The sequence below is a fragment of the Rattus norvegicus genome, chromosome 6 (genome assembly GCF_036323735.1).
Source record: "Rattus norvegicus strain BN/NHsdMcwi chromosome 6, GRCr8, whole genome shotgun sequence".
In the NCBI taxonomy this organism is placed as follows: domain Eukaryota; kingdom Metazoa; phylum Chordata; class Mammalia; order Rodentia; family Muridae; genus Rattus; species Rattus norvegicus.
This window is the reverse complement of record NC_086024.1, coordinates 90,057,266-90,083,585: the sequence shown is the minus strand read 5'-3', so window position 1 is coordinate 90,083,585 and position 26,320 is coordinate 90,057,266. Positions and strand designations below refer to the sequence as shown.

Genomic DNA, 26,320 nt, shown 5'->3' with positions numbered 1-26,320 from the left:
AAGACATTCATAATTTTTGCAAGTTAACTTCAAAAAGTAAAGAACTCCACAAGACTTAATCTTTGATCATTGGCATTGAAATTCTTTCATCAGTGTTACAGAAATAAGAGGTATGGGAAGCCCTTATACTACTCTCCTGAATAGCACTGCCAATAGCTTTTGACTCACAGTTCCTTGTGAATAGTCTGGCAAAACAAGGGGAATTTATTCTAAAAAGTAAATTGCTTATAGCTATAAGAATTTTATTTTGATCTGCTGTTATTTTCAATTCAGCAAGACTTGCTTGATGAAGATTTAAATCGTGGTATAAACTCATTCTCCTTCTGAGAACGTCATCTCCAGGGACCAGAGGACATACAAGGTACAGGTCCCCTTTGCAAATTTCTTCTGTATGTTGCAAATATGATTGATGTGTTTCTCAATGCATTCATTTTTATATTGAATATGAAAAAGGGGCCTCATGAGAGCTCAGACTGGTGGTGAGTCAAGAAAAAAAAAGAATTGAGCCAAAATCATAATATTACTTGAGAAATCAAAAGGTTGATTTCTGGAGTGGTTGATTTCTAGTTTTTTCTGGAGTGAATGAAATGGTAGCTCCTCCCTAAAGATATGCCTTGTTCTAATACTCTAATGTGGTCTGAAAATAGGACTTCATTGGAAAAAGGGATCTTGACAATTTAATAAATCTGTAATATTGAAATGACAGGAACTGCTGTTTGGCCCAAATCCATTAAAAATTCTTCTCCTTAAAGACTGGGAGAGGAGTTGAGGATAGGACTCAGTAAAAAAAGCATTTGTAGAACAAACCTGAAGACAAACAGGATGCACTAGCATAAGTGTCTTTAATCCCAGACACCCGGGTAGGGAGTTGGGAGCTATAGACAGGAAACTGTAAAAGAGCAAGCCTGGAACCACTCTGGCAATCAATTTGGAGGTTCCTCAGAAAAATGGAAATAGATCTACTTAAAGACCTAGCAAGAGTGGTAACTCTTGGGAACATAACCAAAAGATGGCCCACCATGCCACAGGGGTACATGTTCCACTATGTTCTTAAAGGTCTTATTTATGAAAGTCAGAAGCTGGAAACAACCCAGATGTCCTACGATAGAAGAATGGATACAGAAAATGTGGTTCATTCACACAATGGAATACTACTCAGCTATTAAGAATAGAGGACATTCTGTTTTGCAGGCAAATGGATGGAACTAGAAAATAACATTCTGAGTGAGAGGTAACTCAGACCAAGAAGGACATGCATGGTGTGCTCTCACTAATAAGTGGATATTAGCCAAAAAAGAGAAAAAACAAAACAAACAAAACAAAACAAAAAACACCCAATACAAACAAACAAACAAACAAACAAAAAAAACAAACAAGCACAGAATACTCAAGATAGAGTCCAAAGAACTGAAAAAGTTCAACATGCTGAAAAGGCCCAAGTGAGTATGCCTCAGTCCCACTTAGGAGGGAGAAGAAAGTAACAACATGGGATGACAGAGGGAGGCACAAGGGTGGGAAAGGGATTGAGGGTGCAGTAACAGGGGAGGTGGGGACCTGATATGGTATTGAATGGGGGAAAAGGTCTGAAGCTCTGAGGGCCAGCAGAGAAAATGGAAACAGGCTACTCCATAGGAAAGAGGTTCAGAAGATCCTCCAGAATGTACCAGAGACCTAGGAAGTGAGAGACTCTCAGGACTCAAAGAGGGGTACCCTAGATGAAATTCCCTAAACTTGGGAGAAGGATCTTATTGGAACCCACCTCCAGTGGAAAGACAGGACATCAAGTGAGGGATCAGATTGCTATCCCACAGTCAAAACTCTGATCCACAATTGTTCCTTTCTGAAAGAACTGCAGGGATGGAAATGGAGAAGCGCCTGAGGAAAAGAAGGTCCAGCGACAGGCCCAAAATGGGATCCAGCTCAAGGGGAAGCCCCAAGACCTAATACCATTGCTGAGGCTATGGGGTGCTCACAAAAAGGGACCTATCATGGCTGTCCTCCAAAAGACCCAACAAGCAGCTGAAAGAGTCAGATGCAGATATGTGCACCCAACCAATGACCAGAAGCTGCTGACCCCTATGGTTGAAATAGGGAAAAGCTGGAGGAAGGTAAGGAGGAGGACAACCCTGTAGGAGGACCAGCAGCCTCAATTAACCTGGACCCCCGAGATCTCTCTGACACTGGATCACCAGCCAGGCAGCATAGGCCAGCTGAGATGAGGCCCCCAACACATATGCAGCAGAGGACTCCTGGGTCGGGGTTCAATCAGAGAAGATGCAGCTAACCCTCAAGAGACTGGAGGTCCCAAGAAATTTAGAGATCCAGTGGTGTAGTAGGTGGGGACATCCTCGTGGAGATAGGGGGTGCAATGTGGAATGTGAAGATGTATGGAATGTGGAATAGTCAGAAGATGGACCTGGAGGGGAATAAACCTGGAGTATATAAATGAATGAATGAATGAATGAATGAATGAATGAGCAAGCGGGTTTAGGTATCAACAAAGAGACGTTATTTCATACAAAATAAAAAAAAAAAGAACAGACATCCAAAATTGTGTTTGATGTCTGTAAGAAAGGTCACCAGAGAATCTGTACTTCTACACATGGAAAGAGGCAAGCAAAGATAGACAGACAGACACTTACCTAATTATTCATTACTACAGACACACAGAGGAGAAGGCACAGAGACAAAAGCAGGTTCTGGAACTTGGTCTCATGGTGAAAGAAGCAAAATACAGATTCTAGCCTCATCCCAGCTTAGCGGCACAACCTGTCAGCTTTCAGCTGTCTAAAGTGTAAGAAAATAAATTTACAGTAATTTGAACAACAAAACATGGTGTCCATAGTTTTTTATGATGTCAGAGAAAGTAATATATATATATATATATATATATATATACACACACACACACACACATACATACTTTCACTTTCATTTGGTACCTAAGTTCTGTGGAGAATAAGAATACTGAATACTGTATCTAGTAGTGCTGAGGCCTGATGACTCTGGGGCTGCCAAGTCATACCTAGCTCTCTGAAATTAAGCCTCAATTGTACTAGTCTGATTACCTCCTTTATCTCACATAATCCATAACTTCTATTCACAACATATATGTTTTATTACTTACTTTCATTAATTAAAGCCTGCCTGATCGCAAGTATCAAAAAAAAAATACAACCCCAAATGATTACATTTGGAAAGTTTGCTCTTACATATTATGTTTTTAGATATCTGATCATGCTAAAGTCATTAGAGATAATATTGTCCTTTCCATCTTGTTCTCTTTTTTGTTATTTATTTCAATTTTTTATGTATATTTGTGGTACTGTGGATCAAATCCTTGGTTTCACACATGAAAGTCTAGACCTCTATCATTGTGCTGTACTCAGTAACATCACTTTTCTTTTATTCATAGGCATGGTGTTAGATATCAGACAGGAAATGAACAGGTTCTCAGTAGCTATCCTCTTAAAGAAAATAATTTCTTCGTTGGTAGCCCAGCAGACCATCAGCAAGGGTGGGGCCCGTGTTTAGAACTTGTCCATTATTATTGAGTTTTATGCTGAAGTGAGACTGAAAATTACACCAAACCTGTGCTAACTATTTAGAATCACAAAGTAGTCTTTTGTTATAGGTGAAAATTGTAAATTTTGAATTATATTTAACCATAAAATTAACAAATTTTGGCTAAAAATAGTGAGTTTTGATGTTTTCATGTGGTTCAAATGTAACGATCAATAGGATTTGTTCATCTAAAAATGCCTTGGTAGAGAAGGAATGCTATCTTGATTATCATTCTCCTCCTTTAATAGATTTTGCCATGACTTTCCAGGGTTTAGTGTACAATCATTCATTCAGAAGTAAGAGAGCCTTCTATGAATAAATCATATACCCCATAACATACTACACAGATAAGAAATAGAGTAACAGATAAAATGAGTGATTAAACCCAGAGGGATGTTGGGTCCTGTTCTGAAGCCCTCATTACTGGAAGGTTTCATTTTCTCTAGGCTGAAATTATTTTTATTCTGGCGCTGTCATGAAACAAAACCATAAACATTGATACATGTGCAAGCAAAGTGTGGTCTGGTTCATTAAAAAGTGCTTAGTAGCTGACAGTGTACACTCAGCTGCCTGTTTTCATGTATGATTCAGAGGCGAGGCATAAACACGAATCACAGAGGGGAAAACAACTTGAAGCAGTTATCTTCCGGAATACAAAATGTGCTGCCATCCATGGGTTGTTCTCTAGAATTTTTGAATGTGCTATGCAATACTTAAACGGGTCTCTTCTAACTTAAATGCTGCAATTCTATAAATAATGAGAATCCTCACCCATTGTATTAATATATGACACCATAATAAAGTTGAGTGTGAAAAATGTAATGGGAACAACTTTTTGTGAACTAAATTGTTTTAGGTTACATTTACTTGATTTTAGTTTTAGCTGTGCGTATGTGTGTGTGTATGTGTTTGTGTGTATGTGTGTGTGTATGTGTTTGTGTTTGTGTGTGTGTGTGTGTGTGTGTGTGTGTGTGTGTGTCCATAGCAGAGTACAAGAATGGATTTTAAAGAACAACTATAGGAGTCAACCCAACAGTTATCTGATATCCTTCTTAGTAACACATGTGATGCACATACATACATGCATGTGCACACACATACAAATAACAGATAAAGAACTTTAAAAAACATATTTTAAATATTTGTTTCAATTTCCCGAAGAGATAAATTATAATGTGCCTTCTAAGCTCATTGGACTATGACTTCTTTTTTTCTGAAAATGTGTGGAAATAAGTTTCATAGAATACTTGTTTGATATTCATTGTAGCAATTGAAAAGTTACATTGAATAAATTAAGCACCATCACTGTGCTCTTTGAAAAGGTAAATTAGTACTAACCTGCAGAGGATATCAAAGAATATTTAAAAGCTTAATAGCATGTTTGACGCAGACACAGTGGTCTACAATTGGAAGGTAAGTTTAAAAACTAGTGGAAACTGTCATTCCACAAAATAATACCTATTATTATATGGTGATTCTAATTAAGTTAAATTTATTGAAATTATTGATTGTGGATTTGAAACTATTTTTAGACTTAAATCTATTCAGTTTTGTTGTATGGAGACTATGCGAGAAGGTTGATCAGAGGTTGATTTATCTTTCCCTCTTAGCCAACCATGGTGCTTTATCAGAAGTACCTTTAACAACACTATATGCTACATTGTTCAACGAAGCTCATGGACATGTTATTTCACTCCTTCTGGATGACAAGGATGTCCTAGCCCACTTGCTCAAGGGTCAGTATATTAGGCCCTCTTTCATTAATCATTAATCAAGAAAACGGCCCTACCACTCATCTATAGGCAAATCTGATAGAGGTATTTTCTCAGGTGAGTTCACTTTTCACACACACACACACACACACACACACACACACACACACACAGTCAGCTACATATATGTCAATTTTAAAAATAATATAGTTAGACCCAGAAGTGGTGATAAACAACACTTAAAAATTCACATCCTGAAAATAATTATAGCTAAAGTTTTCCTTGGTATTTTCCTGTGCCATATATACCTTTGTGTAAAAATATATAGATTCTGCATGCTGTTTTTTTCTGCAATCTTGTTATACAAAGCCGATATTTATATGTCATTTATCTTTATTGCATTGTTCTATGAATTGCTGTAAAGATCATTGGCTGATTATTTCTTGAAGGATTTGCTTAAACCACGAATAAACATTGATCATAAGAAGGAGTAGATATAATTTCTTTCTGTTTCCGGTAAGTATTTAAAATCTTTCCCAATTAAAATAGCAGATGATACAGCTCAAACCTGTATGCATTCTCCAGAACTTCTGTTACATTTATGAAAAGAAAATATTCTCTACTTCTAATGGCTAATTATTCCCTCAATTTTTTCTTTTTCTTTGAAAACTTGGCATATATTCAGATATCATAAAAGAATCTTTCTGATCTTTAAAATATATGAAGAGAATAAGAAACACCTTGTGCAGGTAATAGGGAAAAAAATCACAGGCAGTAGACATAGTTAGTAAAAATCACCCCAAACTGCATGCAGGAATTCATACTTGTGTAATAAGCCACAGCAGAAAGGTCTCATATAAGGCCAGCTTCTGATGGTACAGAGGTGTCCTTCCACTAGCGGCAGGACCCATGACCTCCTCAATTCCGTGCCTTTGCATTGGTGTGTCATCACTCAACTCCTTGACAGTTTTAATGACTCATATATTGTTTGTCTGGTTCTAAGCAATCTTCGTTCACCAACAAAAAAATTACTTTGTACATATGTCTTACACAATCTAGACAAGCAAAAAGGCAAGCTCCATTATGGGAAGAGATAGTGTTTCTGTAGCCCCAGCTGTGTTAAGACAGCTTATCAGTCATTTAAAAATACTACTGCAGAGAAAAGAATGAAACTGATTCATATGGAATTGATTCATATGGAACTGATTCATTCCGGAAGTCCTGAGATTCACTCCATTGCTGCTTTGTGATTTCCTATTTATTATAAAGTTATTCACGTACAATTACAATTAGTGTAATTACCATGCAATCACAACAGTTGCACCTGGAAGGTGCATAATATTAAATACATTATACTTTTACTTGTATATGTGTAGCTTGAGACATATTAGTTCATTGGCAATTTTACTGAGTTAAATACTAGGATTGCAAATAGATTGTTCTTAAATGTTCAGAAATATGTAAATACTTAGTTGTATTTAAATGTTTCATTGAAGTTTAAAATTGACTAGCTGTAATTGTATTTTAATCTTATTTTAATGGGTGATTTCGAATACTTTTGAAAAAATACCCTGAAGTATGATTTTAACATTTAGAAGATTTGCATTGCCTTATATTTTGATGAAAATATTTTAACTTCATAGATTTTCATTTGCATTTCATTTTAAAAATATTTTATTTATTGTTACTAATGGACTGCAATATCTAATATCTCAAGTACATATCAAATTGGTTTTATTAAAATAAAGTAACCTAATTTATTTAATAAAATAAATGACAAGTCATTTGTTTACTTTAAATATCATCCAACATTGCTTGATCATCAATAAGATATTCTTAGATGCATATATAAATTAAAATTCTACTGACCTTGTATAAGAGCCACATTTAAAAATTTATCTTTATGAAAGTAAGTTTAGTAAAATAGAGATAGAAACTATTAGTGTATGTAAAATTTCAAATATTATATATATATGTAATACACATTTTTTTAAAAAAAGTAAACATAAGGAATCGGATATAGATCTCTCCTGAGAGACACATCCAGAGCATGTCCAATACAGAGATCAATGCTAGCAGCAAATCACTAAACTGAGAACAGGACCCTGTCTAGGGGAATTAGAGGAAGGATTGAAAGAGCTGAAGGGGCTTGCAACCCCATAAGAACAACAATGTCAACCAATCAGAGCTTCCAGGGACTAAACCACTACTGAAAGACTATATATGGACTGACCCTGGGCTCCAACTGCATATGTAGCAGAGAATAGCCTTGTTGGGGCACCAGTGGAAGGGGGGAGCCCTTGGTTCTGTCAAGGTTGGACCCCTAGCGCAGGGGAATGTTGGGAGGGCAGTAAGGGAGATGGAAGGGGGAAAACTTGTATGGGGGAGGGGGTGGGGATGCGGGCTTATGGACAGGAAACCGGGAAAGGGAATACCATTTGAAATGTAAGTAAAGAAATATGTCCAATGAAAACAAATTTAAAAAAAGTTTAAAAAAAGATAAAAAAAAGATATGGACTTGGCATGTCTTTAAGTGCTATGACAATTTTTCAGGTGAGAAAATGAGAATTCTAACACATACATACATGTACACACATGTATACACACACACATTCATATATGCATGCACACACATAGCTATTCCACTTCAAGTGCCAATACTCCCCTCTAGAGCAATAGATAATCAAACAAAGACTTCAGTATAATGCATTTAAAAAAATCTTTTGAGTTGTTGATTATCAAAGTCCAAGATACTCTCCAAAGAATGAAAAAAAATTGTTAAGCATACTTGCCTTCTAGAAGTTGGAAGTCCACATTGCTAAAGACACGACACATTTCAGGCATAGGAATCAAGGATTCAAGTTCTATCTGAGCGAAAACCCACCTTCCTGAAGACTAGCTTCCAGAATACCAGAAGCTAATACAATAAGTAATTCTACAAGGCTGTGATTTCTATGAATCACAACAATGATGAAAATAAATATCTGACATATGCAATAGTGACATTGATATCTTGATAATAGACAATGACTCTACAATTGGTCTTAAAGTCTATTTAAGAAGGGGAATTTATTTTTAACCTACATTTTGTTAGGGAGGTCAGAGATAATTTTTTAAGATTTATTTATTTATTTCATGTATGTGAGTACACTGTCACTGTCTTCAGACACACCAGAAGAGAGCATCGAATCCCCATTACAGATGGTCATGAGCCATTATGAGGTTGCTAGAAATTGAACTCAGGACTTCTGGAAAAGCAGTCAATGCTCTTAATTGCTAAGCCTTCTCTCTAGGTCAGGGATCTTAAAGGAGAATGCTTTTTTCTCAAGTTGGTATAATTCTTAAATAAATTGAAAATACTTAATCTGATAGCCACAGATGAGAATAGCTCTCACCCCTTATCAGGTAAGCTTGTCATAGAGATAGTTACACAAGACACAACTGGTCAAAAAGCAGAGAACAATGACTATGTGGTGTCCAATGCCTATTAATATATCTATAATATGCTGGAGAGATGGCTCACTGGTTAAGAGCACTGGATGCTCTTCTAGAGGTCCTGGGTTCAAATCGCAGCAATCACATAGTGGCTAACAATCATCTGTAATGGGATCTGATGCCCTCTTCTGGTGTGTCTGAAGACAGCTATAATGTATTCATATAAATAAATATTTAAAATATATCTATAATGCAACCCCTGGACTAAAGGCTCAGGGAAACATCAAGAAAAGAGATGAAAAGATTGTTGGCGCCAATGTTCCAGGAGGTCTGCTTTGAGATTATGTCTTTTAAACTTGACAGGGAAACTACACCTATCAGATCTTAACAAAATATGGTTACTTAAACAAGACTTGAACAACAAAAATGCAAGATGACATGCTAATGTGGATACAGAAAATCTCAAAGTTCTCCACCCCAAATGAAAAGCTATAGGGAATTAACCGCTTCTCGGGAGAGGGATAATGAATTTTTCCCAGGGATAAATCCTTAACTGGTTATCTAAGTGGAAAGCCTTAAAACATATACATATAAGCAACTCTAAATAAACTTAGCAGCTGTGTTTATATACATGCATATGCACACACACATATTATACATTTAACAATGGTAATTAAAGAATGAATTTGGGAGGGGATAGATGAAGAGGGTGACATGTTGCAAATATATTTTAATTAAATTCAATAAATTGCTAAAAATGCTGTTGACATGTTTCCTTTTGGTATTCATAACATCCAGTTTCCCTTTATGCATTTTAAAGTATATTATTTTCTTTTCTTGGATATTGGAACTAGTGTAATGTTTTCCCCCGAAAAATCTCTTCTTTTTTCTATTCATAGTCCTTTAAAATTTTTCTTTTCTCAAGAGTAAGGTATATTATATGTGGGTTTGGAGAGAGGAAGGTAAAGAGAAAAATGCTATATAATTGTATTTCATAATTACATGTATTATGTAATACATATAAGTATAATCTCAAAAGTAAAATGAATAATTAAAAATGTACTTTTCTCTTATTATGAATTGCAATAGTAATTTTAATATGAATTTATACAGGCAATTAATACATTGGCTATACCTCTTTATCCCCAATATTGACACAGAAAGACAGGATTTATTTACTCAAGCTTTACTACAAAATACCTTGACAGTTATTGATCTATTTTAATCTTCTGTCGGGCTACCTCCCCAGTCAAAATCCGGGATACACTTGCATTTTTGTATTGGTCTTTTCCTCAGAGGTTCAGGGGTGTTCTACCCTGATGTCTCTTTAGACCCCTTTCTCCTGGTGACTCCTCTCATCCTCTCTTTCTGTCCCTCCTTCCTTGGCTGATAGAAGTCCCACCCTATTTTCTCTATTGCTTAGTTACTGGTTATTCCAGTTTTGATTGACAATGCAGAGAATAAATGATGAGCTTTGCTTATATAACCTTGAGACAGGTGATACTTGAGATAAGCATTCTAATGTAATGCCATGTGCAGATTGAAACTAGGTGTGAGGGCAGAGAAATCAGCCTTTGAACAACACAGGGATAATCTTTACACAGTGTGCAAAAACATTATGCCTACGACGAATTGTGAATAAATTTTAAGCTGACATTTTCTAGATTGAGAACAATTGAAGTAATATTATTTTTATCATACTTTATGCTTGGGGGAATTTTATTAAGAGCTTGTGTGTGTGTGTGTGTGTGTGTGTGTGTGTGTGTGTGTGTGTGTGAGAGAGAGAGAGAGAGAGAGAGAGAGAGAGAGAGAGAGAGAGAGAGAGAGAATGTAGTTTACTTGTTTTCTTCGCTTGTACATTTTTACTTTTGGACCTCTGCATTTAACTTCTACATTCTTTCTAGTAGTCCATCACAGTCCATGAAATTAATAGTGAATCCTGATTTCATTTTCCTAACTATCACTTTCCATCATATATATATATATATATATATATATATATATATATATATATATATATATATATATGCATACACACACACACACACACACACACACACACATATATATGAAAAAAACAGAGAAACTAGAAGTAGATTTTCATAGACTTTACTTAAAATTTTTAATATTACCAGACTTAGTCACAGGTGTGTTTTCTGCTGTTATTTTTCTCTTGTTAATACACACACCACTTACTCATGGCCCATTTATTTGGTAATTGTAGTTGTGACACAGACATTTAGTTTAACATTATGAAAACTTTCCTGAGAGCCTTTTGTGTTTTAATTTTGGTTCTATGATTCAAACGATCTGGTTGAACTCTATAAATTACACTTCCTGAGTAGCACCAAAATCTTAGTTTAATGCCTTAATTTTTAGTTAGCATGTTTACAATTCATGCTGTTGCTTATGCATAGAATTGAAATCAGTTGTACACTGAAACACAGTTTATATGTACGGTGCATGGCTTGCTCCCTCCAGAAATGTTCGTTCCCTGGTTCCCTGGTTCACTTTCTCAGCACTAATCCTAACATTAGCATCTCCCCATCCTTGCAGCTTCTTCATGTCGCGTGGCTGCTCCATCTATTATGAAGCTCCCCCCGCCCCCAGCACTGCTTCAGCCTGAAACATCACAGGGTTAGCTTCACTATTTACTATTCCTCCTTCTCAAGGACTTGAATTAACTTTCTAGTCCTATAAAATAGTTTTGTTTGTCTGTATCCTTATTTTTCAACGTGAGGTTTTCTTTGATTAAATTTACTCCTCACTTCCGAGGTCAATGTTTATATTTCAGGTAGGCTCCGTCCAGTGAAAAAATTTTCAGCCACACTGCAAGTCAATTTGAGAAGACCTTATTTTGTTTCTAATTCTACCAATGATCTTCTACAGTAGTTCCTCATCTTTCAAAGTTATCCTAAATAAACAGAAAATTCAATTTCAAAATTCACAGGTGCTTTGTTATACTGAACAGGAAAGACTATTCAAGATGCGTGGCTTTTTTTTTTCCCTCCAGGAATGGCACCTTATTTTATTTATTTAATTTTACTCTCCAGATTTTATTCTCCTCCCTGTCCATCCTCTAACTGTTTTACATCCCATACCTCCTCCCGTCCCACACCCTGTCTCCACGAGGATGTCCCCACTCCTCCACCCCACCCCACCCTCCCACCCCACCCAACCAGATCTCTAAACTCCTTAGGACCTCCAGTCTCTTGAGGGTTAGGCGCATCTTCTTTGACTGAACCCAGACCCAGGAGGCCTCATATCAGCTGGTGCATGCTGCCTGGTTGGTGATTTAGTGTCTGAGATATCTTGGGGATCCAGGTTAATTGAGACTGCTCATCCTCATACAGGGTCACTCTCCTCATTTTCCTCCACCTTTTCCCTAATTCAACCAGAGGTGTCAGCAGCTTCTGTCCATTGGTTGGGTGCACATATCTGCATCTGACTTTTTCAGCTGCTTGTTGGGTCTTTTGGAGGGCAGTCATGATAGGTCCATTTTTGTGAGCACCCCATAACCTCAGTAACGGTGTTAGGTCTTGGAGCCTTCCCTTGAGCTGGATCCCACTTTGGGCCTGTCTCTGTACCTTCTTTTCTTCAGGTTCTCCTCCATTTCCATCTCTGCAGTTCTTTGAGGAAGAATTGTGGGTCAGAGTTTTTGACTGTGGGATGGCCAACCCATCCCTCACTTCTTGCCCTGTCTTTCTGCTGGAGGGATTCAATAAGTTCCCTCTCCCCACTGTAGGGCCTTTCATCCACCTCCAACCCCTTTGAGTCCTGGGAGTCTCTCACTTCTCAGGTCTCTGGTACATTCTGGAGGATCCTCCCAACCTTCTTCCACCGGAGGTAGCCTGTTTCCATTCTTTCTACTGGCCCTAAGGGCTTCAGTCCTTTTCTCCCACTCAATACCAGACTTCGTTGCCCCCTATCCCCGCTCCCATCCCCTTTCTCTCCCCTGTCCCTCCCTACCTCCTCCTTTGTGGTTGCTTTCTTCTTCCTCCCAAGTGGGACTGGGGTATATTAACGTGGGCCTTTTAGCTTGTTGACCTTTTTGAGTTCTGTGGGGTTTTTTTGTTTTTTGTTTTTGTTTTGTTTTGTTTTGTCTGTTCTGTTTTGTTGTTTTTGGCTAATATCCACTTATTAGTGAGAACATAACATGCATGTTCTTTTGGGTCTGATTTTTTTCACTTAGAATGATATTTTCTAGTTCCATCCATTTGCCTGCAAAACTCAGGATGTCCTCGTTCTTAACTGCTGAGTAGTATTCCGTTGTATAAATGAACCACATTTTCTGTATCCATTCTTCTATCATGGGACATTTGGGTTGTTTCCAGCTTCTGGCTTTCACATATAAGGCTGCTATGAACATAGTGAAACATGTGCCCCTGTGGCATGGTGAGGCATCTTTTGGCTCTATTCCCAAGAGTCGAATTGGTGGGTCTTTAAGTAGGTCTATTTCCAATTTTCTGAGGAACCTCCAAGTTAATTTCCAGTGGTTGTATCAGTTTGCAATCCCATGAGCAATGGAGGAGTGTTCCTCTTTCTCCACATCCTAGCCAACATGTGTTGTCACCTGAGGTTTTGATCCTAGCCATTCTAATTGGTGTGAGGTGGAATCTCAGGTTCGTTTTGATTTTCATTTCTCTGATCACTAATGAGGTTTTGAACAATTTTTTAGGTGCTTCTCAGCCATTGGAGATTCCTCTGTTGGGAATTCTCTGTTTAGTTCTATATCTCATTTTTAATTTGGGTTATTTGTTTTTTTGGTGGTTAGGTTCTTGAGTTCTTTATATATTTTGGATATTAGCCCTCTATTGGAATTGGGGTTAGTGAAGATTTTTCCCAATCTGTAGGTTGCTGATTTGTCTTATTGACTATGTTCTTTCCCTGAATAAGTTTTCCAGTTTCATAAGGTCCATTTATTAATTCTTTATGTTAGAGTGTGTCTTATTGGAGTCTGACTCAATATTCTTACTCATTGTCAAAACATTATTGCCCTCAGTATTTAACAATAGTTAGTAATTTAAGGCATATTCCGACATTGACTGTATAATTAATAGCCAAGTTAAAGATTTGTAAGGTGAAAGAGTGGGAAATTGGGACTAAGATGGATTGGAATCTCTAGCTTTTGACTCTCTTACCACTTTGATACATTAGTCAAACTTCCAAATATCTCTGACTCTCAATTTACCCATCTATGAAATGGTGATTATATTTTCTAATCAACTCAAATATGAAATAGTTTTTCAGTTGAAAATATCTTATACATACTATTAATGTGACAGTAAAGTAATGACTAGCATTCAATTTCGTGAGAACACTTTTGTGATGTGTATTCTTCAATAAATAACACAAGCCTGTATATTTGAGACCATGCACATATATATATTTATGTGTGTGTGTGTGTGTGCATGTTTGTACTCTAGTATGTATATTTGAATTTTCTTGTTTGATATTCTACTTCAGAGTTCAAGAAATGTAAGCTGCTAAAAACTCTGGAAATTAATATTATCATGAATAATTTTATGAAACTTATGATACAAATAAATTCAACTTCAAAAAAATTAAAGTGTTAGTTCAATGAAAGAATGTGCCAAAGAAATGTGCACATAGAGTTCAGCCAGAGCGATGTGTCATTCTGTGATTAGCTCTCTTCTGTCTTATTACAGCTTATAAAGTGAAGATTACTAAGACTTTGAGTCACAGAAAATTCTGTACTAAAAATACTACAAGTGATATAAAAATGTTTCCTAACTGTGCAATCAAGGGAGTATGAGATAAAGCTGAAAATTGGCCAAAACTTGAAAAGATCAAGATGCAATTTAATATATAAATACTCAAAATGTTTTTCCAACAAACTGTTGCTTGCCTATTTATCTTATAATCAAAAATTTATAAATGGTACCATGTTCAAAATAATCTTTCTGTTAGTACTTTTTCTCAGCTCTAATCTTACTCAATCAACTTCCTTGGGCTTCGAGTTTTAGAACAGTAGCTAGTGATGTTGTGACTACCAACTACCAAATATTAACTTACAAAATCTTTTAAAGCACTTTATAAAGTATGTTTAGCTGTCACGTCATTTGATTATTTTTAGATGTGAAGATTAAAGCTCAAAAGTATGCATGACTTACACTTTATGAGCCACCCACTCTATGTTTTCTTTGGTCTTTACTAATGAACAGTAGGGAACCTTTTTGTTTTCTAGTCTCAGCATTCTCTCTACCATCTTCTCTGAACTACTGTGCTTCACTGTACCCTGAGGAGTACATAACAGTATATGTAATTTTAAAATGTTGGTCTTTCAGCAGATGTGATAGTAATCACCACTTCAGCCTTATCATCAAACATAGTTTGGGCATAGTATCGTTACCCTCCTGGTAGGTATATGTCTTCATCAGAAATAAACTTCCATAATAAAATGCATCAAATGTCCTTTGGATAGAGGTAGTATCCTCCTTTTTCTTCCTATGGCGGTATTCTCTCTTTCTCTCTTGTGTTCTAAGCATCGAGACTAGAAGACAACTATAAATATAAAAGGTTTATTTTAAAAGTTGTAAAGACAAAGTCTCAGTTACGCACAAGAACTCATGTACCGGGTAATTAATGTACTGGTTGAACATAGATCATTAGTTCAAGGAAGATTTGGGCTTTCACATCACATTTTAAAGCCCACTAATATGGAGGACGAATACTTCCAAAAAAGTGCTTATTAACTGTTTTCATTCCTGCCATTTAAGTTAAATATGCCTTTTTAAAAAAAAACAACTCTTTAATAATTATTAGATAAACTGAGGAATCTTTAAAAATAAACCTGACTTCTTTTTCCAGTCATATTCATTATTAGGAAGATGATCATGTTTAATTAAACTGAAGATTGAATGTGACTTTTTTTATTCACTTTAATGAGCACTGCTTTGAAATTTAGGGATTCTATAAGGTAAAGTTATAAAATAGAAGATTTTTTAAAATGAATATATGTTTTTATATTTGGTATAATCTAAATAGAGTGGGTTTATACTGAACACTGAAAGTTAACTTTGTTACTTTTTAAAATGTCACCCTCCGTATTCAGCTAATGGTTTTGTTGGATTTTTTTCCCTCTAATATATACATGTAAACTTGTAGTAACATTTTATACTAGTTCTAATTTATCTGCCTTATTACAATCATAAGTTTTATGTTCTGTGCTTTCCTTGCATTCAGCACTTTGAAATTTGTTTTCCCTCAAATTTTATTTTATTTATTTTTAATTATGAAAAAGATAACTCATAAATGTCAAAGTTTACAAATATCCCCTTAGCAGCAATCTAGAAATTATCATATTCTGTTTCTTCTGTCTTCAAACTTCCTTAATGTAGTTCATAGTACATATGTTCATATACAATACTTAATGTACACAAAGCTTTTATAGTATGATGTATTTTATATTTTCTGATAGAGGGAATCTTAAAGGATACAAAATCACCATTTACAATGAAGAAACTGATTTTTAGTAATGTTAATTAAGTTTAGCTTTTAAATTAACTAATTTAATTTTAGCATGTTTATAACATATTGTTATTAGTTAGTTACTTTCTTTGAGACTGTAATACTGCAGACTTGACCCAAACTCATTCTTGTAGCTAAGGCTGGCCAAGGATTCCTAGCCCCCTGATTTATTTCTTCGTAAGTAGAATTTTCCCTGACAAATGGTAAGAGTGTAATATATTTCAGCATTTGGTGTCTTGACCAAAACAGCTTAAGCTGTAGTTTTATTATTTATTTTACTAATAATTTATTGCATTTGTTATCTTTGAAAAAACAGCCATCATGTATAAAATACCAAGTTTTCAGTTTTACTTAACAGCTCCATCTCAGATTCCAGTAAGATGCGTGTTCCTCCCAGCCTTGGCACACTATAGGGAACTTATACAATATTGAGCTGCATCATAAACATTCGTTAATATTTAACTTTATTTCATATTTACATTTTTCTTTTCCTTTTAAATTGTCAGGTTTTTAAATGCCATTTGATTTTAGCAGTCTTTATGCATTCTAGATATTAATCCTGTTACTCAAGTAGCCAAAGGAATCCTAAGCAGAAAGAGTGTTGCCAGAGTTATCAAAATAACTGACTTCAAATTATATTACTCTAAAGAGTTCTCATAGCTTTGATGCTCTGCCTTACACTATTACATGCATTTCAGAACTGCCTGGCAGTTTGTTTACTTATCACATTTTCCAAGTCTGAGTAGACTGAATTTTAATCCATAAGTCAGAGCTTCATTTTAATAGACTAAGTTTTTATATTATATTTTTTAAAGTTTATGTCGAAATGTTATATTTTCTATGTTTAAGCTTCTTAACTACATTATGTGAATTACTTGGTACATCTTACTTTAATGTTTCTAATTTAATAGAAGTTCTAGTAAAATTGAAAGGTGTCACACAACATTTGACATTGAATTGCACAAACTCTTGATTATCCTACAAGAAAATTTTCCTTTGAGATAAAAATTTCAGACAAAAATATTCCATGAATTTGATTAATGTGGTATTAATTCTAATGACAAGCATTTGGGAATGAGAAACTTTTACAGAGGATGATAGTTGAATAACCTGTGGTGCATCCACAGGATATGGAATATGTATGTACTTTAATCCCATCTGCTTTCCTCGGAAAGAAGAAACACTGAAAGCATGATTAATAATCTAACTTGAGTTAATTACCTATGGAGAGACCATTTGGCACTAACGTTTCCTTTATGCAATTCTCATTATCATTTTTAAAGAAGTGGTTAAGTATAAAAAGCGAAATTCTTTTTAATTTCCAATAAAATCATTTTTAGAAAAATCTCACTCAGAGTTCATAAAGATGAAGACATGTAACCATTAGCTATTGAATTGTAATTTCTAGTGCATGATTTTATAAAAACACAGCATAATTTGTTTTAGTTGTTTACATATTGCCCAGTTTGCCCAACAGAACTAGTCTGACTAATCTGCATCTCATTCTAATTCTCTCTAATCACATGAAATTATAGAAAATACCCAATTATCAATAGGAGTAATGTACTACAGAGAAATGTGTGAATATCATTATTCATTCATTTCATACAAAAACATAAAAATTAACACAGTTCTGTTTCAACTTTTTTTCTCTAATTAATGATGAGCCCCATTTGCAGCACAAAGAACATTCAAGACCTGGACCTTTAAAACTTTAGAGAGAGTCTCAATCCAGCACTAATTAAGAGTAGAGTATATAGTAGTTGAGAGAAACAAAATGATTTATATGTTTTTCTACATGTGGTTGAATAGCTGAAGAAAGCACAAATAATTCCTTAAGCATCCATTAAAATGTAAAAAACAAAACAATGCCCCAAAGACTAGATTATATTGTGTCTTTTTATGTTAGCCCTTTGGCAAAGGAAGTTAAGGACCATCATAAAGTTTTATTTAATGCCATCTCCTAAGTTCTTAGAAATCTTCTCCCTTGGTGAACATCTTTCTACACTCTGTTCTCTGGGAATAGCACAGTTTTACTTTCAACATCAGTGCTAGAAAAGAAGCCCACATTTGCTTACAATATCCTTTCTGTGCTTCTCAGTCTACTATCGACCAAGTCCTTCAATATTATAATAAATATATCACACATCAGCAGGCACTATATGGTGTATATCTTGACTGTTCACACATGATACTTATCCCATCAGATACTGCTTGCAAATATAAGCTCAAAGAAAGAAATGTTAAGATGTTAAAGATGACAAAAGCAGAATATTAAACCAGTAAAAGTCACTCTTGCATGGAATTTCCACTTTCAACTTAGTTATTTTTATTCTGAGTATCCTATATGTGACCAACCCAGTGTCTTTGTTTAAGGAAACTAAGGAGCGACGACAATGGAGCTTCCACTCTGTTGGGTGGCTCTGCTCATCTTTCCTTAACCAACAAATTTGAACAGATACTTTAATGTAGAAAACTTAGAATCAAACATGTGGCCTAATTTTAGGTTGCACTGTGATATTTATTTAAAATTATACATATCTACAAATTTCACTCACAACCCACCTTATTCATATCTGTTTCCTATCTTAAAATATTGCATTTAATGTATTTCATTCACTATATATTATACTATTAAATTATTTTATGTTCTCTTTAGAATGAGAAATTTGTCTATAGCCATTGGTTTATAAACAACGGTATGAAAACGAACATTGTGAAAAAGTCCAAATCTTTTAAAAATGTTGCTGGAGAACTAACTGCATATCACATAAAAGATTGAAATCACACTATTATTTTATTCCACACAGACATCAGTTTAAGCAGACCAAAGCATCCATGTGAGACCAAAACCTAAAACTACTAGAGCAAAGCACAAAGAGTCTTCAAGATATGAGTGCAGGAACCACAAGCTGCTAACTGTTGCCAGAAACTTGATGACCTTGGAAATATCCCACCTACAGCTGCCCTGAGCTCAGCCAACGCCTGCTGATATCAGCTTATGAAACCAACTTCAGCAGGGCATTCTTCCAAACCTCACCAAACTCCCAAATTACAGAAAGCATAGATCAATAAATGTATTCCCCTCTATTTTTTCTTTTATGGGATTTTTTAAAATTTACATTTCAAATGTAAACCCCTTTCACGGATTCCTCTTCAGAAACTTCTATTTCCATCAGCTTCTGGGAGAGTGCTCTCTCCCCACCTATTTCCCCCCACCTCACCTCCCGGCCCTGACATTATGCTACCTGACATTGTGGCATCTAACCTTGACAGGACCAAGGGCCTCTCCTGCCATTGATGCCCACCAAGGCCATCCTCTGTTGCATATGCAGCTGGAGCCATAGGTCCATCCCTGTGTTTTGTTCAGATGGTGATTTAGTCCTGGGAACTCTTAGGGATCTGTTTGGTTGATGTAGTTTTTATGGGGTTGAAAATCACTTCAGCTCCTTCAGTCATTTCTCTGACTCCTTTATTGGAGACCACATTCTCAGATTAAAATGGTTGGCTGCAAGTATCAGCCTCTGTATTTGTTAGACTCTGGCAGATCTCTCAGGAGATAGCTATATCAGACTACTGTCAGCATGCACTTCTTGACAAAGGCAAAGGACACTATCATTAGGACAAAACAGCAACCAACAGATTGGCAAAAGGTCTTTATTAATCCTATATCAGATAGAGGGCTAATATCTAATATATACAAGGAACTCATGAAGTTAGATTCCAGAGAACCAAATAAACCTGTTAAAAATGGGGAACAGAGCTAAACAGAGAATTCTCAACTGAAGAAACTCGAATGGCCAAGAAGCACAGAAAGAAATATCATGATTCTCAGTCATCAGGGAAATACAAATCAAAACGTTCCTGAGATTCCACCTCATACCAGTCAGAATGGCTAAGATCAAAAACACAGGTGACAGCAGATGCTGGTGAGGATGTGGACATAGAAGAACAGTTCTCCATTGTTGGTGGGATTCCAGTCTACGAGACTGGAAATCAGTCTGGTGGTTTCTCAGAGAATTGGACACAGTACTATCCGAGTACACAACTATGCCACTACTGGGCATATACCCAAAAGATCCTCCAACATATAACAAGGACACATGCTCCACTACATTCATAGCAGCCTTATTTATAATAATCAGAAACTGGAAACAATCCAGATGTTATTCAACAGAGCAATGGATACAGAAAGTGTGGTACATTGACACAACGGTGTACTACTAAGGTATTAAAAACAGTGACAATTCATGTAATTCACAGGCAAATGGGTGGATCTAGAAAACATCATGAATGAGGTAACTCAATCACAAAAGAACACACACAGTATGTACTCAGTGATAAGTGGATATTAGGCAAAGAGCTCAGAATACCCATAATATAACTCAAGGACCACATGAAGCTCAAGAAGAAGAAAGAACAAAGAGTGGATGCTTCAGTCCTACATAGAAGAGGGAACAAAATAATCAAGTGAAGTAGAAAGTGCGAGGATCTTGGGAGAAAGAGAGGAAGGAAAGGGGGAAGGGGGGGCACAATTAGGGGGATTGTGTAAGGGAGGAGATGTACAGAGGGCCAGGAAATTGAACATAGGTATGTAGCAATGGGGGATGGTGAACTAGGAGTAGCACCCAGAAAATCCCAAATATCAAGAAAGCAGGAGACCCCCAGGAAACCCTACAGATGGCATTAGCTGAATGCCCTACAAAAGGGATGGAAAACCTGTTGAGACCATATCCAGAGGTTAGGCATGCCCCCTAGTGTTGAGGGATGGGGCAACCCATCCATTTCCAAAATTTTAACCCAGAATTGCTCCTGTCCAAAGGACATACAGGGACAAAAAGTGGAGCAGAGACTGAAGGAAAGACCTTCCAGAGACTGCCCCTCCTGGGGTTCCATCCCACATGCAGACACCAAACCTAAACACTATTGCTGATGCCAAGAAGTGCAAGCTTACAGGAGCCTGAAATAGCTGTCTCCTGAGAGGCTCTGCCAGATACTGACTGATAACAGGGACTCCAATAGCAGAGTTAGGGGAAGGACTGAAAGAGCTGAAGGGACCTTGTCTAGGATCATTGGGAGGGGTGGCACTTGGTCCTGTGAAGGCTTGATGCCCCAGTGCACAGGAATGCTAATGGCAGTGAAGCTGAACTGGGTGGGTGGGTGGGGGAGCACCCTCATAGAAGCAGGGTAATGGGATATGGGATAGAGGGCTTTCCAGAAGGGAAACAGAAAAGGTGATAACATTTGAAATTTAAATAAAGAAAATATGCAATTAAAAAAAAGTTGGTAGAGAGAAGAGAGATTGATGGGTTTCAGTGTAATCTGTGTAACAACTAAAATAGTAGTTAGAGAAACATTTCTAATGGATGTACGGTATATGCTTCCGTGAAGAAAAACAAAGTTATCAAAAACATATAGCATGTGTAAAGTTTGCAAAACATATTATGCTAATCAATATTCCTATTACTCTTCATGATGTGTTTACTTGTTTGATGTTAACCTCACATATGCTAGAGTCATTTTGGAATAGGGAATCTTAATTGAGAAAATGCCCTTAACTGATTGGCCAATGGGTAAGTACTTGATGCATTTTCCTCATTGATGATTGGTTTGTGAAGACTCAGTTCCTTGAGGGTAATGCCAACACTGGGCAGTTGGTCTTAGGTTGCAAAATGTAATCTGAGAAATCCACGGAAAGAAGCCTGAAGTTCCTCCAAGGCTTCTATTTTACTTCCTGCCTCTAGGTTCCTTCTGGAGTGTGAAATACTAAGAAATGCAACACCTCACACTAGACAGGGCACTGACAGGCCACATGGCACCGGCAGGCTGTTCTCTCTGCACACTCTCTGGCCCAGACCTGCTGAAATCTCTCTAGCTGACTCACTATATTCCCATGTTTAGTCACTCCCACGCCAAATTCCATGACTGGCTGGTTTGTCCTGGCACTGTAACTTTCTCTGGCACTCAGTTGAGTCACTTTGTGGAGGAAAACACCACACAATCTTAGTTTAGAATCAACAGGTATCAATTGCTGGGCACAGCTAACATCCTACCTAATAAGCCATACTAAATTAAATCCTCTGGGGCAGATCCTGGTGGGTCTGCCATCTAATGGGGGGCGTCTAGTTCATTACATCTTGTACCCTAAAATCTTTTCTTCCAAAAAAAAAAAGATCCCAAGTCCGTTTTCTCTCCCTCTCTTCTCCCCTCTGACCTGGAAGTTCTGCCTCCTCCTCACCAAGTGTTTGGTCATCTGAAATCTATTAATTAGGGGAAGGTCCTTGCCACATTTCACCCTTTCTGTCCAATTAAAAAAAACTTTTATCTCAAATTTAAGCTGAGCACAACTATTACCATTCTGTAATTTACAAAGTACACAATACACCTACACCCAGTCCATCATTTTTGTCAATTAAATAGAACACTCTGGAATCTATCCTAACTTAAAAAGGCTTATAATTTTTATATCTGTTATGTCCTGGTTTAGTTTGTATACTATCTGAAAACTACCGAATTAAATATGTTTTCTCAATGTTAAGTAGCCTGGGTTGGCTATGAAACTAGTCTTTAACCCTGTCTGAAATTAGAGCAACTAATATTAACTGAAAAATAAAGGAAGTCTAACACAGCTTCTAGAACTGAGACAAGTTGTAGAGCAGCTGCCTACCTACAGAGTCCCCAGTTAGCAACACATTGGAGGATCAGTCTTCAGCCTTCTGGCCCAGGGTCATCTGACAGACCTCTCGAAACAGGAATTATTAAGGACTAGCTTATTCTGTCTCAACAGAACTAAGCTGTTCTCTCCTGTAACTTGTGTCCTCTCATGAACAGTCCAGGCCGGTAGAAGAAATAGGCAATTTCTGCCCAGTGACTACTTGCCACAATGAACAACCTCACCTGGAGGGAAATGCTCAGTTTCTTCTTTGAATCCAGGAAATGGGAGCTGTTAGGAGCAGATATGTCTCAACAAATGATAAATAACATTAAATGTCACATTCTGTGGATTTCTGACGGTTTTGAAAACTATCTATCTATGTAAAGTAATCTGGCCTGTTGTCCATTAACTACTTTCAGCTTTTTCTCGTAAAATACCTTGAAAACACCCTAACAGTAAACTCAGAGCCATGACTTTGCTATCAGGCCCTTAACTCATATGCTTAATTTTCTCAGATCAGTTTGTAATGGCATATATAGAAAGATTGGGTCCAAGCCTTGTACTTTCAATATTTTTGTAGCAATAGAGAAATTTATGCCAATGAAAACCCTGATTCTGAATCAAAACAAATTCTGTACTGTACTGGCTAGTTTTGTGAGTCACCTTGAAAGAAGCTGCAGTTATCACAGAGAAAGAAACCTCAGTTGAGGAAATGCCTCCATAAGAACCAGCTGTAAGACATTTCCTAAACTAGTGATCAAGGTGGGGCAGGGGGGGGGTGGAGAACCCAGCCCATGGTGGGTGGTTCTGTCCCTGGGCTGATTCTATAAGAGAGCAAGCTGAGCAAGCCAGGGGAAGCAACCCAGTAAGTAACATCCCTCCATGGCCTCTGCATCAGCTCCTGCTTCCTGACCTGCTTGAGTTGCAGTCCTGACTTCCTTTGGTGATGAACAGCAGCATGGAGGTGTAAGCTGAATAAACCCTTCCCTTCCCGACGTGCTTCTTGGTGGTGGTGTTTATACAGGAATAGGAAGTACTAAGGAATAGGTACTAAGGCAAGTACCAATGTGAGAAATTATAGCTTCAACCTAGTAACAATTATAAGGGTTTCTACCAAACGAGTTATGGTTGCATAATTAACTCTAGCTAATTCCTCCCTGTTAACTTATGGCCATTTCTAATTCTCCAGAAAGACAACCTTAGAATAACCACCTCCAGCCCACAAGCCTAGGGAACTGGGTTGACGACTTCATAACTTCTTCCAGCTGAATATGGGTGCTGAGATATCTTGAAGGGGCAGGGGGTAGGGAAAATTAGGGAGTTGGTTAGGCCTTAAGAAGGCCACACCAACGATTGTTATAGTCTCTGATGTTCCAGACTGGATCCAGCTGAAAATCCATGAGATCAGGAGTCTAGGCAGGTCAGTTCAGCAGGTCTGATGATGGATCTCACCAAAGCTGTGCATTCTGCAATATACACATCTCAAAACAAAATATGTATCATCAAGATATCTATATGGATTGCATCACTCTGTGTAGGGTATACAGACTGATTAGGGTGAAATTCTGCTCCTTTTTTAAAAATTCTCTTGAATCTAGTTCTCCCGGGGGGTCTCCTTCTATCAAATCTGATCCTTATAACCCTGGAAGGTATATAGACACTAATCACCTTTTCTAAAAATGCAAAGGCAAAACCTTTCTCCCAAAATATAATGTCCTTGAGTCAGTTACCAGAACCTTTAACTCGACCACTTTCCCAGAGGAATAATATAAGCACAAAACTCAAAATCATACCCATTTTGAAAATTAAAACAATCTAAAAGAATGAAGTAAACTAAAATACTGTATGAGCCTATTTTAAGCCTCTTCTAACTTCTCACTCCAGTATATAAACCCAGAATTCCTGTGGAGTCCACGTTAGAGAATGTAAGTTTCCTGCAGACTGTACCATCTATCTGCTGTGCTCTCTACCTGGAGCCACAGACTCTTATTCATTAATCACTTTTTTTTTCCTTTTGTAAAAAATGTTTATCAATTCTATTTTTGTATAAAACACAAGGGAGAGACCTGGCCAATCAACACATGACTGACCACAGGGAAAGGAGTTTATCAAACTTTGAGAGTCTAAAAACATACAAATGTGTCTTTTGTCTACAGCAATTGTCTATGCTTTCCCACACCGACTGGTACCCTCTGCCCAGACACACAGTGAGGACAGCAGGTCAGTGACTCATGTCCTAAGCAGTTTTCTGCTGCCCCTTCTTTCCGATCAGAGACTTGTGGATGTGCGGAATCACACCGCCCCCGGCTATGGTAGCATTGATCAGTGAATCCAACTCTTCGTCACCTCGGATTGCAAGCTGTAAGTGACTTGGGGTGATGCGCTTTACTTTGAGATCTTTAGAAGCATTACCTGCCAACTCCAACACCTCAGCTGTGAGGTACTCCAGAATTGCAGCACTGTACACAGCAGCAGTGGCGCCCACCCGTCCACGGCTTGTGGCGCGAGTCTTCAAGTGTCTGTGGATGCGGCCCACAGGAAACTGGAGCCCAGCTCTCTGTGAGCGTGACACTGCCTTAGCCTTGGCCTTCCCGTTGTCTTTTCCAGCTTTGCCTCCAGCCATGGTCTCGGCCGCGCAACGCCCACTGTAGCCCTGCACCGCCACCGCTGCTCTCGCAGTCGGACCGCCGCAGCTGGAGCCGGACCTCATTAATCACTTTTATAGTTGGTAATTATCACTGCTCTCTACTTGGAGTCAGTGACTAATTTTCCCTATCTTATTTCTGAACCATGGTGAAATTCCCCACGTGATTCGGACAAACTCTATATAAATCTATCCTAAAAGCAAATAAACTGGCCTTTGACTTAAATCACACTTCAAAGTCTGCTAAGAAAGCAGGCAGCTTCCATTCTCTGGCTCTCTGGCTCTCTGACTCAGAGCAATCATCTTGTCTCTTTTCACAGCAGGGGACCTCAGAGTCCTCTTTCTTTGTTTCAAGGTTCCTGAGATAGGCCATCATGTGACCCCCACTCTGCTCTGCTCAACAAACCTCTACGTTTCTAACTAAAGGCTAAGAATCTTAAATATCTAGTGGATTCCTGCCTGCCACATTGGACATCATCTGTAACAGGAAATACTAAAAACTCCGTTTGAGTTTCTGCCCTTAATTTCTTTCCGTGGTGCATTGTGATATGGAGTTTTAAGCTAAAGTAAACTACCTCCTCCTTAAACTGCTTTTAGACATGATGTGTCGTCATAGCACTAAACTCTCAGACAATGCAAAACAATACAAGTGGAATACCCAGAACCTTATACTGTTATAACCATCAAATTCATTGTTGATACTAAAACACAGAAAGACACAATGATGTATTCAAAATTCCATAGCTATGAAATTCCAAAATCCAAAACATGCAGTGTGTTATCATGTTTAGAACCTCTCACTACTGGACTGAAATATAC

General features: G+C 37.3%; 1 protein-coding gene and 1 long non-coding RNA gene across 2 annotated transcripts in view; one reads left to right on the top strand and one right to left on the bottom strand.

Annotated features, from left to right (window-relative positions):
* The window catches only part of LOC108351242 (uncharacterized), a 122,193-nt gene extending 102,915 nt beyond the window's left edge, over window positions 1–19,278 (top strand). The window contains exons 2-3 of the long non-coding RNA XR_001838442.3: window positions 274–361; window positions 19,013–19,278. This is a non-coding gene — a long non-coding RNA (uncharacterized LOC108351242). The remainder of the gene's footprint in view (window positions 1–273; window positions 362–19,012) is intronic.
* A 5,785-nt stretch (window positions 19,279–25,063) lies between these two features.
* On the bottom strand, window positions 25,064–25,546 carry H2az2l2 (H2A.Z histone variant 2 like 2). The gene has a single exon (XM_001070681.8). It carries the CDS (start codon window positions 25,478–25,480, stop codon window positions 25,094–25,096), a length of 387 nt encoding a protein of 128 aa, XP_001070681.6. The 5' UTR covers window positions 25,481–25,546; the 3' UTR covers window positions 25,064–25,093.
* Window positions 25,547–26,320: the final 774 nt, after the last annotated feature.

Bases quoted from the DNA above. Each gene is read 5' to 3' on its own strand.
- H2az2l2 (XM_001070681.8), bottom strand. From the start codon at position 25,480: ATGGCTGGAGGCAAAGCTGGAAAAGACAACGGGAAGGCCAAGGCTAAG.